Raw genomic sequence first — 15830 nt, 5'->3', positions numbered from 1 at the left:
TCAGCATCCCGCCTTCTTCTGATGCCATTTCCTTTATGTGAGGGCGGGAAGCTGAGAGGGCAGGGAAGCGAGGGATGGAGGCGAGCCTGCCTGCTTGATGCTTTCACTGCCGCCGCCTGCAGGTTCTCCGCAGCAACTTTTGGTAAATAGGATCACTTCCACTCCACTCTCTATCTAGTCCACTGTAAGTAAGGAAGACATTTGATTAATCTCTGTTTCTACTCCCCCGCACAGCCGTCATTGCCGTTCACTCAAAACACAGCAAGCAAACCTGTGAGCTGCTGCATCCACGTTGTAGTTCTTTATTGTTGGTCCATCTTTAACAAGTCTAACACTGTTTTTGTTGGATAGGCAGTGCCTTATAAGGTAGAGGAGAAAAGATGTAATTGAATATTACTAACACAACTTCAAAAATTATTGTAGCTAGTAGAAACAGCAATTATAAATTCTGTAGTTTGTGCTTATTTTTCTTCACTGTGCTTCTGTACAATTCAGATGGCCAGATGTCAGTAAGAATATTCTGTTTCTGTCACGGTTCGCATGAAACACTGGATAGTGAGCCCTTGGGCTACTGCCGAGGGCGGCAATGGCAGGAGGAATACCCACCGGAACAGAAGCCACAGCAGAGAGCAGGAAGATAGTCCACAAACCCAGCAGAACCGTGGGCAGGCAAAATAAAGTCAAGGTCCAGATCCAGGCAAAGGTTCAAAGGCAGGCGGGAAGCAAAGTCAAAGTCCAGGTCCAGGCAAAGGTTCAAAGGCAGGCGGCAAACAAAGTCAAAGTCCAGGTCCAGGCAAAAGGTTCAAAGGCAGAAACTGAAAGTAGCAAGGGAAGCACAGCAACAAACAATCGCAGAAGACACACCTCTGAGGACCTCTGTTGCAAGGTAAACTAGGGAAGCTTCCAGGTGGTTAATAAAGGCCAACAGCCAGGGAGTTCACCAGGTACAGAAACAGCTTAGTTCCAAAAAGTCTCGAGACCAACTGGCAGGCTAGAAAATCCGGACCGTACTGGCATGACTTCTGGAACCGGGAAAACCACAAACAGACAGTCCATTGAGACCGCCAGGGGGCGAGATGAATGAGAGCATGATACCGGGGCAGAGTCATAACAGTTTCCTGATGGGTTCATCTTAACTGGTTGTAATCTGCCTTGGGAAGCCTGGTGTTTATAAAGACGATGGAATATATTAAAATTAAATGGAAGTAGAATTAAACTCTCCTTTCATTGGGGCACATGGAATCATATCTTCATCTGTTTTGTAGAAGTTTACCCTGGACATGGATAGGAGGGGAGGGCAGGGCAGGGGAGAGTTGCTGGACATGGATGGATGGAGGGGAGGGCAGGAGAAATGCTGGACATGGATGGAGGAGAGGGAAAACAGGAAGGAGATGCACATGGATGGAGGGGAGGGGAGAGAGGAGAAATGCTGGACATGGATGGAGTGGACGGCAGGGAAGAGAAATGTTGGAGGGAAAGAAAGACAGAGGAAGTAGATACACATGGATGGAGGGGAAGGGAAGGGAAGGGAGAGCGGAGAAATACTGGACCATCCATATGCATCTCCTGTCCTTCCTCTCTCTTCCCTCTCATCCATCCATGTCCAGCATTTCTCCTCTTTCATCCCCTCCATCCATGTTCATCTCACTTCCTCTCTCTTCCCTCCCCTCCATCTATGTCCAGCATTTCAACTCGCTGTCCCCTCCATCCGAGTCCAGAATTTCTCGTCTCCCCTAAATCCATGTGCATCTCCTCCTCTGTCTTCCCTCCCCTCCATCCATGTACAGCATTTCTCCTCTCCCCCTCCCCTCCATCCATGTCATCTCACTTCCTCTCTCTTTCCTCCTCTCCATCCATTTCCAGCATTTCAACTATCTCCCCTCCCCACCATCCATGTGCATCTCCTTCCTCAGTCAAGAGTGCGAGGACCCAGCTTTTACCTATGGATGTAGAGCAAGAAATGAAGAAGAAAGGAGGAAAGTAAAGAAAAAAATGGAAAGGAATCCCTGGAAACGGAGTTAAGGGAACAGATAGAGAGCAGCAGACTGGACCGACATGATCAGAAAAACAAAGTCACCAGACAACGAAGGTAGAAAAAAATCATTTTATTTTCATTTTACTGTGTGGAATATGTCCAATTTGAGAACCGACCGTTCACTTGTCTATTAGATTGTAAGCTCTTTGAGCAGGGACTGTCTCTCTTTGTTAAATTGTACAGCGCTGCGTAACCCTAGTAGCGCTCTAGAAATGTTAAGTAGTAGTAGTAGTAGTAGTGGTATACTGGAGCTGTAACATCTTACAGAAATTATTTATAATGAAAAAATTCAAGTTATTTTTTTCTCCTATACTGGTATAATATTTTCAATGATGCCTGTTTATATGCGCCATGGTTGGTATAAGGGTTGTGGCTAACATGGGTGTGGCTATCGGGGCGGAGCCATAGGTGGTGACCCCGCCCATAATGAGTACCGGTACCTTTTTTTCCTAAAAAAAAACCACTGGTCCCAGTTAACTGTTAACTCTTTCCAAGGCTGCTTTCCATTTATCTTTTCACCTCTCTCCAACTGCCTTCTTCCATTTTATCACATCTGTCTCTGATATATTGATCTTTCCCTTTTACCTGTTTTTCTTTCTTCATTGCCTTTCTGTTCACTCAAATTTCACCTTCTTTCTCATCTCCAGTTCTCCACCTCCTTTTTATTTTTCACCTACCTCTTAACTTTCCATCTCCTTTTCTCAGCCCCTAAGTCTCTCATTTCCACTGTCTCACTCCCCTTTCCTTCTGTCACTCATTCCCCATTACCACATTTCTATCCTCTGTACTCACCATTCTCCTCTCATTCATCTTTTTGTCAGCCCCTCATGGCCTCTCTCACATGGTTCCATCATGTTCAGCATTTTTCCTCTCTCTCCCTCCCTCCACTTTTATAGGCCAATCTCCTCTCTTTCTCTCTTAGCATCTCCTTCTCCCCTCTTCCTTCCTCCCAAAAGTGCACCTTCTCCCTCTCCCCCTAGCAGTGCAGCTTCTCCCCTTCTCCTCCCCCTCCAAGTGAGCATCTCCCCTTCTCTCAGCCCTCCTTCTGATTCCCCCATAGTCAGCATCTCACCCTCTCTATCCCCTTCTTTCCTTTCCCCATAATCAGTGTCTTCCTCTTGCTATGAACTCTTCATTCCTCCCTATAGTCAGCATCTCTCCTCTTTCTCCCCTCCATCTCAATTCATCCATAGTCAGCATCTCTCCCGTCTCCCCTTCTTCTCCTTCCTCCACTTAGTCAGCATTTTATCATTTCCAGAATCTTCCTAACTCTTCCCTTCCCTCGTCTCCATCTCTCCCTCTCACTTCCATACTGCCTGACCATAGTTCATCCAGAATGTCTCTGTTCCCTGCTGTGCTTCCACCCCATCCATCATCCATCAAATTTTCCTCTCTCTTCCCTGCCTCCCTCTCTCCATCTTATTGTCCAGCATCTCTCTCTCTCCCTTCCCTCTGCCAACAAATCCAGCATCTATCTCTCCCCAACAATGATCTGGCATCTCCCCCACCTCTCAGTCCCCCCTCCCATATATTTGAAATCTTATCTTCATTTTAAAGGGTGCTGGCAGTGAGTAGTTTTTCACACATGCTGCTCCAGCTGGCCCAATCACTCTCCATCTGATGCACCTTCCTTCCTCCGCGTAGGCGGGGCATGTTAAAGGGAGGGCTCTGTGGCCAGCTGTAATTAGCATGTGTGAAATGCTGCTTGCTGCCAGAAACTTTTAGAAGTGAAGATGAGATTTAAGGTACACTGGGGGAGAGGGGCGATACCAGATGGGCGGCAGGGAGGGTTGGGAGAGATACTGGACTACAGGTAGGAGAAGAGTGGAAGACAGAGAGAGCATCAGGAACCCCCCCCCCCCCTGCTTTTATATGGCTGTAGTTCCAAATTCGTTGAACGCGTGAAGGCGCCTACGTGCCTTAGTAAAAGGATCCCTTATTTATTTATTTTGTTGCTATGTGCAGTACTGCTCTTCAAATTAACATCAGAGCAGTTTACAAATTAATACAATCATTGGAAATATATTACAAATGTTGATGGCAACAGTTGACAAACACTAACCACAATGGGAGATGGATTTGTATTTCACAAAACAGATTTTACCTCGAGTTATCAATTACTGAGAAACATAAGGAGAAGCATTCTGTTACACAGCACAAGTGACTTGTTCACTAAAAGTAGGAGCAGTTGAAAACCTGATCAAAGAGCCATGCTTTCACCCCAACTTAAATTTTCAATATGAGCTCTGTTGCCAATGCGATGGGGCCAGATAGCTAAAAAGAGTATGGAAAAAATTAAAACAAAAAACTTGCCCTTGAAGATTGTGGACTGGGTGACAGAGGATCAAAGCAGAGGGTAGTAAATTGGGAATCCTGTACAACATCTATGATGCGCTAAAATCAGAACCTTAAACTATAAAAGTCGCCAAAATTGTGTGCGTAAAATTGGGCGTGTGCCCAATTTCTGTGTACAGTTTAATTGAAGAATTATTCAAATAGTGTCAATAATTGGCTATTTAAGAAGCAATTATTGACACTAATTAGATTTAATTTTGAATTTACATACCTACATTTTATGTGCAGCCTAAAACGGGGCACGGAAATTAAAATTTCGGGGCAAATTAAGGGTTTAGTTTTGAGTTACACACGTAATTGTGGCACCGTGCATAAATTTAGGCGTGGGCATTTGCACCATGTTTTCATTGGTGAAAATGACAGCACCTACATTTATGTGTGACTCCTATATGCATTCTATAAACCGGCCTAACTTTAAGCAAAGCTTACAAAATAGCACTTTTTCAGTGCTGATTTTTTAGGCCCACATATAGAACTCCCCTCAATATGACTTAGAACTGGGAGCCAATTCACGTAGTTGGGGAGTTATGTGATCAAATTTCCTTGCATTAGTTAACATTTGGACAGCAGTAGTTTGGATAAACTGTAATGTCTTGATTTTAATATAGTGAGTTTCCTACCAGCAAGGAGTTGCCTTTAAAAAAAAAGACTTAAACTAGGTGCCTCTAAGTGTCCTGTAATAAAATTATCACCATAATGGCCCAAGGCAGTAACTTGGAAGAATCAGGGCCTGTGCTGCAGCCTAGAACATGTGACATTTCCTGATGAACTAGGACTAGAAAGCAAAACCTTTGCTAAGGTTGAATCTTCAATAGGAATGTTAGTCAGAAAATTTCCATTTTGTGTTGTTTCCCATGTCATTTATGGGAATGTTCAATTTATTTTTCTTTGGCCATTTTGTCATTCTGCCAGTTGCCTACAATGCATACTCTTTGGAAATTGTGCAGGTTAGGAAATGACTGAAGACATATTTTTTTGCAGAGGCTTTTCATATCTAATGAAGTTAATATCTTTTACAACTTACTGCACAACTCAGACAAATTGTTAGTACCCAATGACTGACATTAATTGGTTTGTTAGCCAATTAATTTGCACACACACCTCCACAGCATGCCCAAATTTTGGTGCACAAATCTGGGAGAGGGGGGTGTCAAGCATTAAGGCAATGAAACAAATAGAACCAATCCAAAATGCCAATAAGCCTTTAATACTCATACAGATAAAAGGACTCCACAAGGCCGTGTTTCAGCAAACAATGCCTGCACCAGGAGCCATGATGAATGGATCATCCTTGACTGCTACACACAACAGGAATATCCAAACTTCAGAGCATCTCTGCCATTAAAAGCAGGGGCGTAGTTACGTGGAGCCATGGGGGCATGGGCCCCCACAGATTAAGCCGTGACCCCCTCTACATTTGACCCCACAGCCGCTGGCCCCTCCGCCGTTGCCACGCCAGGTACCTTGTTTGCTGGCGGGGGTCCCCAACCCCCGCCAGCTGAAGAGTCTTCTTCAGCGCCGGTTGACTCCGGCGCCTTCGCTGTTTGATGATCTGTTTCTGATGCCTTATGTCCTGCATGCACGTCCTGCTCGGGGCTACATACAGGACGTGCACGGCACAGGACGTCAGGAGTTCGAAACAGATCATCACATAGCGAAGGCACCAGAGTCGACCAGCGCTGAAGAAGACTCTTCAGCTGGCGGGGGTTGGGGACCCCAGCCAGCAAACAAGGTACCTAGTGGCAATGACGATGGGGGAGGGCTTTGGCGGCGGCGGGGGGCTCATCGGCAGTGGGGGGGGGGGGGGGGGTCCAAAGTGGCTGGGGGGGTCGGCAGCAGAGGGAAGCAGTGGCTAAACAGTGCCCCCCCACCTCGGGCTCTGGAACCCCCTCCCCTGAGGTCTGGCTATGCCCCTGATTAAAAGTATGTAGGCATTGCTTGACTAACACGGCCGTGTTGAGTCCTTTTATCTGTGCCACGAATGCTGGTTGAAGAATTGAGTATTAAAGGCTTATTGACATTTTGGTTTGGTTCTACGTGTTTTATTGCCTTACTGCTTGACCCTGATTTTGTTATGTGGGGTTTTATCCTTCTTCTATGTAGCACAAATCTAGATGCCATATACAGAATCCGGGGATTAGGGCATAAATGGCAGTATTCTATAACCTATGTGCATAAATGCATGTCCTTTTATATTTACACGGTGTGACTTCTGCTTTCACATGATAGAATACCGCTGAGCTTGTGCTTAGCATTCCACATGTGAATGTTACATTCATGTGCTTAAGTGCATTGCATTCTTTAATCTTAGCATGCCAATGGCACTTACCTGGTTACCGCTGGGTTAGCGCAGGAGCCCTTTCTGCCACCTCAATGGGTGGCAATAAGGGCTCCCCCCGAAATGGCTGCACGGCAATTGCTTTACTTGCTGCCTGGCCATTTCCTGCAGGAATGTGAGACCTTCTCTTTTACCAGGGTGCAGTAAAATAGGGCCTTGGCGAGCATGTAAAACACGAGCCAATGCCAGTCCTGGCCCCCTTTTGCCACAGCTTGGTAAAAGGCGCCCTAAGGGTTTTTTTTTTTTTTTACAAAGGTGTGGTAGCATTTTTAACGCATGCTAAATGCTAGAGACACCCATAGGAATATATGGGAGTCTCTAGTGGTTAGTGCAAGCTTATTTTTAGCATCGGCTAAAAATGCTAGCATGCCTTTGTAAAAGGTCCACTAAGGTTATAGAATTAGGAGGTATGTGAAAACAGGGTGCTCTATTTTCTCTATAAGGTGTGCATGCATGCACAAGTTTGTGCAGGCACAATAGTTTGTATACGTGCAATAGTTCACACAAGCATGGTGGTTCCATTGTCAGGAAATAGTGTGCTCTCTTTCCACATAGTCCCACAGATTCTATATAGCACGCCACAACTTAAGCTGTGGGTGCAAATCTGGTTGTATTCCAGATTTGCATACACAACTTAATTAATTAACAAGCCAGTCAGTGTTGATAATTGCCACTTAATAAGCAATTATTGACACTAATTGACATTAATTAGAATTTTTTGCAAACAACTGTCTAAGCGTATTCTGCAACGTGATGCACATAAATTCTAAATTGCATAGTTGAAAAGGTGCGTGGCCATGGGTGTGGAATGGGAGGGCCATGAGCATTTCTCAAATCTATGCACGTTGTTATAAAATACACCCAGTCTGCACCTAATTTAGGTGTCGGGAATTACACCAAGTTTTACTTGGCGTAACTGCCTGTGATTGAATTTAGTCACAAGGACAGGCACTTGGCATATTCTATGATCTGCATGGAAATTTAGCCTTATTCTATAAAGTACGCCAAAATTTAGGCATATAGACGGAGTTTTCGGGTGCTATATATAGAATCTAGCCCTCTGTGCATTATTTCCAAAGAGTGCTCACTCATCAGTGAATGTCAAAAAAAGTATGTTTTTCTGCTAAATTTCATTTGATAATGACATGCAGTGACAGAGGAAATATCAACAACATATCCTGTATTTCAAAGCTATTCTGAAGCAACAAGGATTGCCTATAAAAAATGTGCAATTAACCAAACTTCTTATCCCTGGACAGGCTTGTTCATAGAGAACTAGTAAGTTTCCACTTACTGTGGTTCTTGGATGGAACCTCCCACACAATGAAATCTCTCAGGGATGGTCTTCCAGTCTTCAGCCATTTTTACCATCGCCCCTGCATCTAATACGCCATAGCCAAACAAATGGTTAAACTCCAGACCAACTCCATTCCTACGCCATCGATGAACTTCATCATGAAGCTGATTCCTTTTGGACGTAAGCACGGTCAAGTGTTGCATATCTCGCCAAGTCAAATCAGGACTGGAAAAGAATAATGGTGGAATGGGTTAATGCACAGTTGGTTACTAAGGCTCAAAGGAGACTAGAAATTGCAGTAGCATTTGGCAACACAGAGGCACAGAGATGGGGTAGATTTTGTAAAGGTTTTTCCACACGTAAAGCCAATTTTATATGCAGAAAAGGCCTTTTATAAAATTGTTAAAAGTAGTACTTGCAAAATATAATTTCTGTCCAGAGAGAGTACCTCAAACAACAACGCAAAAACTCTCTGAACATATTAACAAATCACTATGATTCCCATAGAGGCTGTGGAACAGTGTTAATGTAGACAGTCGAATATTATCTGCAATGATGGCTCCTGAAGAATACGAAACAAGGCACCTCGTTGATCTGCAGTTTTTTTTCAGTCTGCCACAAGTCTTGCTGTATGTACAGATAAGTCACTGACTTGATTTTATGTGATTTATTAGCATTTTTGAGTTGTGGGCACATTTATTAAGCGCAATACACTGAACTACGGGCTCCCAATAGGTGCTGGTTCTTATATTATTTTTTAAGTTCACAACATCTTACTTTGCCAAGCAGATAGGTGAACCCTCATTAAGTATTAGAAAGCTTTATTCCTTAGTCAGTTCATTGTTAGATACTCAAACTGTATCAGTCATTAAAGAACCAATTCCATCTGCTGTTCAACTTGCAAAATTTAATTCAGTTAAATATGCTTCTTTGAATCACAACAATTAAACTCATTCTTGGAAACTAAACAGGCGGAGTCACCTAGACCAATTCCAAGGACAATAACAACTTCAACTCTGTAAAAAGTAATTATTCCTGGGCGCCCTTCTCAGCCGCCTTTTTCATTTTTTGTAAGTTTAGAAGCTATTTGGTTATCTTAGATTTCTAATTTCCTTTAGTATTGTATAATGCCTCCAGATATTATTGTATTTCCTTGTCAACTGTTTTTCTGACTTAAAATCATCTTTCTCCACTTTCAAGATGTATGCTTGAATAATAATGTAAATGTGATAAATAATAATAATAATAAAGCAAATTATTTTTGCACATAAAATTGAAGTAAATTGCCCTAGCTCTATCTTGATTGATCATTTTAATTTACCTATCAGTCCTATAGGGTGCTCTCCAGCAGATAGGGTGTGGTCCTCCTTTTTTTGCCAACATTAGATTCTGATAATTATTTCTTTCTAAATATTCATTTTCACATTGTTTATTGGATCCCTGCGACAGCTATTTACTGAAGACTGCTCCAGATTTATTTCTTCATTGTTTCTCGTCGTGGCATAAAACAGGAGTGCTCCAGCAGTAAGTGGACATACACCAATGTGCTGACCAAGTAAAAGGCCATTTACTTCCTTTTTGAAAAAAAAGCACCTTTTACCCGCTGTGGTAAAAGGGAGCCTCAACACGCAGCAAAGAGTGGCATAGCTAGGGGGGGGGGGCATATGAATCGTTTCTTAATAAGATGATCAGATAGCTCAATGACATCAGCACTAGTCGTTCCACTTTCTTGTAAGAAAAGTAAGGCTTTAAATTCCATCTGGGGATGATGAGGTCAAAGGGGGCTACTATGACTAGTTCATCTCTCCCAAATGGCAGGTTGCTATTGGATCACCTTAGTTTAATGGCTATTTTCATAAGCAAACTTTAAAGTCTGTAGCATAATTAGAAGACATGATGTTTTGCTTACATAGATCATGATACGCTAGATGTTAATAGATTGGGAAACAAAAAAAAGTTTAAAATGTTAACAGCTCACTGCAAATAAAAAGACAAATAAAGGAAAACAAACAATAAAACTACCAGTACTAATAATTTACAATAGCATGAGTATCTGTTATCAAGGCTTCATGTATGCTTTATGTGTGTGACAAGTGTATGGTCAGGTGGCGAGGGATGTGTGTCTTTCCATCCATTGGTATGCATTTTTGTAACACACACCCTGACCTGACCACGCGACCTTCACACACACACTCTCAATATGCACCCCTCCTACACACACACACACACACTTGCAGAGTACAGACCTGTGGTGAAGAGGTGTTGAAAGGAGAGCTGCTGTACCCTGTGGCTGCTGAACAATGCAGAGGGGAGGGGGCCCCCCTGCAGGAGGGCCCCAGGCTGAAAGGCCTAGCACACTTGGAGCTGAGAAACACTATGAAGGGGAGGCTTCCTCCACCCAAGCCCCAAGCATGCAACCAGGAGAACCAGGAGAGCCCAGGCCTGTGGACGGAGGAAGGACCAGAGCCCAGCAGCGCTTGCTGAGGAGCCAGCTCACCCTGACTGTAAGTCCTGGCCATAACATTCCTAAGCTGGGTGAAGAACAGGGGGCAAGAAGGCAGGGCCCGGGTTCCAGAGCAGGGTCCTCTGCATCCAGTATCAGAGGAGAGGTGGTGGAAGAGAATAGTGGAGAGTCTGAAGAGGACGTTAGTGAGGAAGAAGAGGAGGAGAAGGAATCCAGGCCTAGGGCCTGGCAGAAGAAAGAGGCCCAGCATATGACTCCTGAAGAGGTAATTAGATCAGTGAAGAAAATGAATCGAGTAGAAGGTGAAATAGAGGTACTGAGGAAGCGGCTGAAGCTAGCAAAAACTATGTGTAACCTGGCTTCCACTGGCCCACGAGACAAGTATGTTAAGGGAGTTGAAGCACTCCAGAAGCGGCTTACAGCAAAACAAAGGCAGCTGCAAAAACTAAAGAACTGCAGAGATAATCCCCTTCGTGAGGTTTTCCTGAACAGGGAACGCATGCAGCAGACCCAGACGCAGTCTCAGATCCAGCAGGAAGCAGAACCCAGAGACACACAGGACTCCGTGGTTCCAGACACCCCAGAGGCTATGCTGGAAGGGACAGCAGGGGAAGAGAAACAGCAGCAGCCAGAAGGAGGAAAAGACAAGACTGACACAAATAATTCCCAGTTATCACCAGTATTTTATTTCCTACAGGATTCCCAAGAGCTAGGTGCTCCATCCACTTACCAGCCTTGTAGAACAGAGGCTCCTAGTCAGGTTGTGGCAGGTACTGGGGATAAGGAGGGGCTCCAGCACTGCATGCAGCAAGAGAGCCTGGCAAGTTTGGAACACAAAAGAGCTATGAAACTGAAAAAAATTCAAAAACGTCCATTATACTTAGAGAGCTGGCAGGGCATAGCCGAACCCACAGAGAAGAGCTCAGGTTTGCTGGGAGAGACAGAGAAGAAAGACAGCCTGGAGAATCAGAACAGTTTGAATGCTGAGGAGAATCAGAACAGTTTGAATGCTGAGGTAGGAGAAGAATCACTACACACTGAGCAAGTACAGAAGTTACCAGGAACAACGGGAGGGAAAGTAGAGCAAAAACAAGGGGTTTTGCAGATGGAGACAGAGACTAAAGAGGATGGGAAAGTACAGGAATGGAGTAATGGAGTACTACAAGAGATGGAAGAAGCTGAGAGCAAATATGGTGGACAGAGGGCGGGAACATCGTGGGAACACCACAGTCATTCATGGACAGAATTGATAGGGCAGACCTCTGAGCAGGGCTGTCCAAGAGCTGCCATCCAATCTCAATCAGAAGTGCTGATGACATCATGGGGGAAGCTCAGTGACAGGCAGGGGCTCCCAATAGATTCTGCCACTCAGAAACAAGAAGAAAGAGCAGAAGGGAGCTTCTCAGAAACTCATGCCCATCAAAGCAGGAGTCCCAGAAAGGAGAGAGAGAATTGTGGAGAGTGTCAGCTGCACCAGGAGGTGGAGCCAAGACCCAGACTGAGTAAGACAGTGCCAGATACAGAGAGAGTACATGAAGGAGAGTGTCAGTTGCACCAGGGGGCGGAGCCAAGTCCCAGACCCAGTAAGACAGTGCATGGAGGAGAGTGTCAGCTGCACCAGGAGGCAGAGCCAAGACCCAGACTGAGTAAGACAGTGCCAGATACAGAGAGAGTACATGAAGGAGAGTGTCAGCTGCACCAGGAGGCGGAGCCAAGACTCAGACTGAGTATGACAGTGTCAGAAACAGAGAAAGTGCACGGAGGAGAGTGTCAGCTACAAGAGGAGACAGATCCCAGACCTGGTCTGAGTGGGACAGTTGCAGAGCAAGGGAACGAGTGCTGGTTGGGAACAGCAGCAACTGGCAAAGGACTGGAAGTAGAATATTGCAGAGGGGGAAGAGACAGAAACAACACAAGTGAACTGAACATAGTGGGGTTAGTGGACATGGGAGAGGAGGGAGGGGAAGAGAGGGAGAGGGGAGGAAGGCAAGAAGAGGATGTTGGGGAAGGGAGTGGGGAAGGGGGGAGCATACTGGTATCAGCCCCTTTATCCTTTGCAGCAGTAGTACGGGGAGGAGGGGCAGAGACAGGGAAGGAGGAGGGGAGGCAGGAGTCAGACATGGGGACAAGGGGAAATCCATTTTCTGGTCCGTTGCGGGGTCCCGGGAGCGGTGTTACCCCAAAACGTCGAAATGTTGTCCAGCTGCGTTGGGTGGGCACAGGGGTAGCACCACCTAGAGAGGTTGTTTTAAGAATGGTATTCTCCCTTGGCTTTATCCCTGAAGATTTGTATGCATGCATACACCCTGTGGGAATCCCTGAATATGATATTAGTTTCTTAACAGGGCGAGGTTTGGACCTGTTTTGGGAAAAGTACACAGAGGTGCAGCATCAGGGTAGATGGGTGGATTTTAAGGCTGTCCCCATCAGTAGACAGGACGCAGTCCAGATTACCATTTTGGTACATAATGAGTCTCTTACGGCTGCAGAGCTGGCGTACTGGTTGGGACGGTATGCTGAAATTAGGACCCCATTAAGCAAAATACCAGACCAGAGTCGTGTGTGGGCGGGGGGGTGGAGTGCCCTTGTAAAATTAAAACAGGCAGGCTATGTCACCCAACATATACCTTCAGCCGCATACATTGGAAGGGATCGAATTCAATGCTTTTATGCAGGACAACCCAGACAGTGCTACAGGTGCGGATCTTTCCGTCACTTAAGCATGTCGTGTACAGTGTTAAAGTGCTCTCGATGTGGCAGTACAGATCATGACACCAGCGACTGCACTACCATATGCTGTAACCTGTGTGGGGGCTTGGGGCACCCTTTTAGCAAGTGCCCACAAGCATCGCACAATCAGGTAGAGGGAGAGAGGAGGGGGGAGGAAGGGGCACAAGCAGAAACTACAAGGATACAAGGACAGAAGCGGGAAGCATTAAAGGGATTAATGGAGAAATCAAATACCGATATTCATACAGAGGCAGGCACTAAGGGAAAGGGAAAGGGGGAGAAAAGGGCATCAGGTTTGGATCACATTCAAAGAAGGGGTATTTGTGAAAGGATGGAAGAAGGAGGTGGGGAGAAGGGGGGAGAAGAAGGGGAAGCATGGACCCTGGTAGGGAAACATGGAGGGAAGGGGGGTCGGAGGAAGGAGGGGAGGGGGCTAGCCCGAGCGGGGAGAACAGATATTCTGGAGAAGAGCCAGAGTAATCGATATGCAGTGTTTCAGGTTTCAGGCGAAGGAGAGGGTGATCTTGAGGTGAATCCACCCCAAAGGGAGGTTTTGGAGGAGAAGAGGAGGGAGGGGACGGGAGCGAGGAATGAATCATCTGAAAGACTTAACAGAGAGGAGCCAGCAGTGTTACCCCCAAGTCTAACATCACATCCTACAAGTTTAACGAAGGGCCTCATGCAGGAAATAGAGGAGGGTAAGGAAGGGGTGAAAGGGGAAAGGGCTGGTCCAGAGGAAACCAAGAAAAAAAAGGGTAGAAAGAAAGCCGGGGAAGATGACTCAGAGTGGGAGGATTTGGAATTAGAAGAAATTATAGAGGATCCTGAAGAAATGATGGGGGCAGGAATATCTGTGAAGAGGGATTGCGGTGAAGAGATGAGGAGGGGTAAGAAATTTAAGAAATAAACCATGGCTGCCTTGTCCTTAATCTTTGCAACTCTGAATGTAGCCAGCATAAAGGCAGAGAGAACTAGATTTGTCGCCTTTAGCGATTTGACCCAGTGCAAGGTAGACTGCATCCTGTTGCAGGAGACTCATTTGGATTCTTTGCAGCTCCTGCACCGGGCCAAGAGAGATTGGAAAGGGGGGCCCTCATTCTGGTCTCTGGCCAAAGAGAGATGCGCAGGGGTGGCTATTCTTTTTGCCACCCGATAAGTGGAGATTACGAGGGAAATAGAGGTGGAGATAGGGAGGTGTGTCGTCTTAGATGTTTTCATTAGAGGGGTAGCAATGCGAATCATTAACTTTTATGGGCCCCAGATTAGTTGGGAACGCAAGCAGCTGTTGCTCCGTGTGAAACCGTATTTATATACAAGCAAATTGGTGGTATTTGGAGGAGACTTTAATATGGTCTTACAGCAAGCAGATAGAAAGGGGTCCAGGCGTCAGGTGGGTTATGACAGCCTCCAGCTGGCAGCAATTGTAAAACAGGCAAGACTGGAGGTGGCAGGAGGGAAGGGGTTCACTTTTAGAAGGGGAGACATGGAGAGCCGTATTGACTGGCTCTTTGTAGGCGGGTTGGCTAGGTTTCAGGGGCAGCCGAATAGATGGACGGAATATTCAGATCATGCCTTAGTTTCCACAGTCTTAACAATATGCGAAGGGGCGCAGAAAGGCCCAGGATTTTGGAAACTGAGTGCAAAGTTATTAGAAGTAGAGGAAAACAGACAAATATTTGAGGGTTTTTTAGCAGACCAAGAAACACTATGGGAGGTGATGGATGATAAGGGAGCCTGGTGGGACATGGTAAAGGGGCGAGTCAAGGCCCTTTTCCGGTCCCTAGCCAGGAAGCAGAGTCAGGGGTTACAGGCACAATGCTGTCGTCTTCGTAAGCAATTGGACCACGCGGTCTCCAACGATCTGGAGAAGGGAGAGATAGAAGCTTTGCAGGCCCAGTTGAGGCTGTTGCAATATGATTGATACGCTGCTTTGCTTCTGGAAAGGGAATATGGGCATCGGTATTCCCCGGATCCTTTCCAGAATTGCAAGGTAGCAGTAGGACACAAGGTCATTTATGCTATGAGAGATGAAGCAGGGCAGCGATTGACGAACCAACGTTCAATTGAGGCCAGGGTCATTCGGTTTTACACCCAATTGTGGGGGGAAGAGAGCTTGGTTTCTAACTTCATGCTATCATACGTGCAGAGTGCCCCAGGCTTGGAAAAGGTTTCGGAGGGGGAGATGGAACAACTGCTTAGGCCCATTACCACAGGAGAGGTAGATGATGCTATTGATACGCTATCAGCACGTACAACTCCGGGTCCCGATGGGCTGACCCCAGAGTTCCACAAAAAATTCCGTGTGGTCCTGATTCCAGTGTTAGCTGCAATTTTTAATAATTGTTTGCAGAACGGGCGTTTGGCCCTTTCACAGCAGTGTTCTATTTTGGTTCTCCTCGCAAAGAAGGGAAATCTGGAACTTATCGAGAACTGGAGACCCATAAGTCTTCTGAATGTAGATAGGAAAATAATGGCCAGGATTATTTACAACCGCCTGGCTGGGGCAGTGGGTGGTCTCTTGTCCTCAGCACAGTTTTGCTCGGTGAAGGGGAAAGGGGCAGTGGAAGCAGTTTGTACCATCCGTGAAATAGTGGAAAGGAGTCAAGGTGGG

The 15830-nt window shown here is 45.8% G+C and overlaps 1 protein-coding gene across 2 annotated transcripts in view; it reads right to left on the bottom strand.

Moving 5' to 3' along the window:
• PCSK2 (proprotein convertase subtilisin/kexin type 2) overlaps positions 1–15830 on the bottom strand; it is a 333492-nt gene that overhangs the window by 16156 nt on the left and 301506 nt on the right. For both annotated transcript variants that reach the window (XM_030196350.1, XM_030196351.1), the window contains one exon: positions 8023–8250. In XM_030196350.1, the coding sequence (XP_030052210.1) occupies positions 8023–8250 (228 nt within the window). The remainder of the gene's footprint in view (positions 1–8022; positions 8251–15830) is intronic.

This window comes from Microcaecilia unicolor, chromosome 3 (genome assembly GCF_901765095.1).
Source record: "Microcaecilia unicolor chromosome 3, aMicUni1.1, whole genome shotgun sequence".
NCBI lineage: Eukaryota > Metazoa > Chordata > Amphibia > Gymnophiona > Siphonopidae > Microcaecilia > Microcaecilia unicolor.
This window is presented reverse-complemented; position numbering and strand designations above follow the sequence as displayed.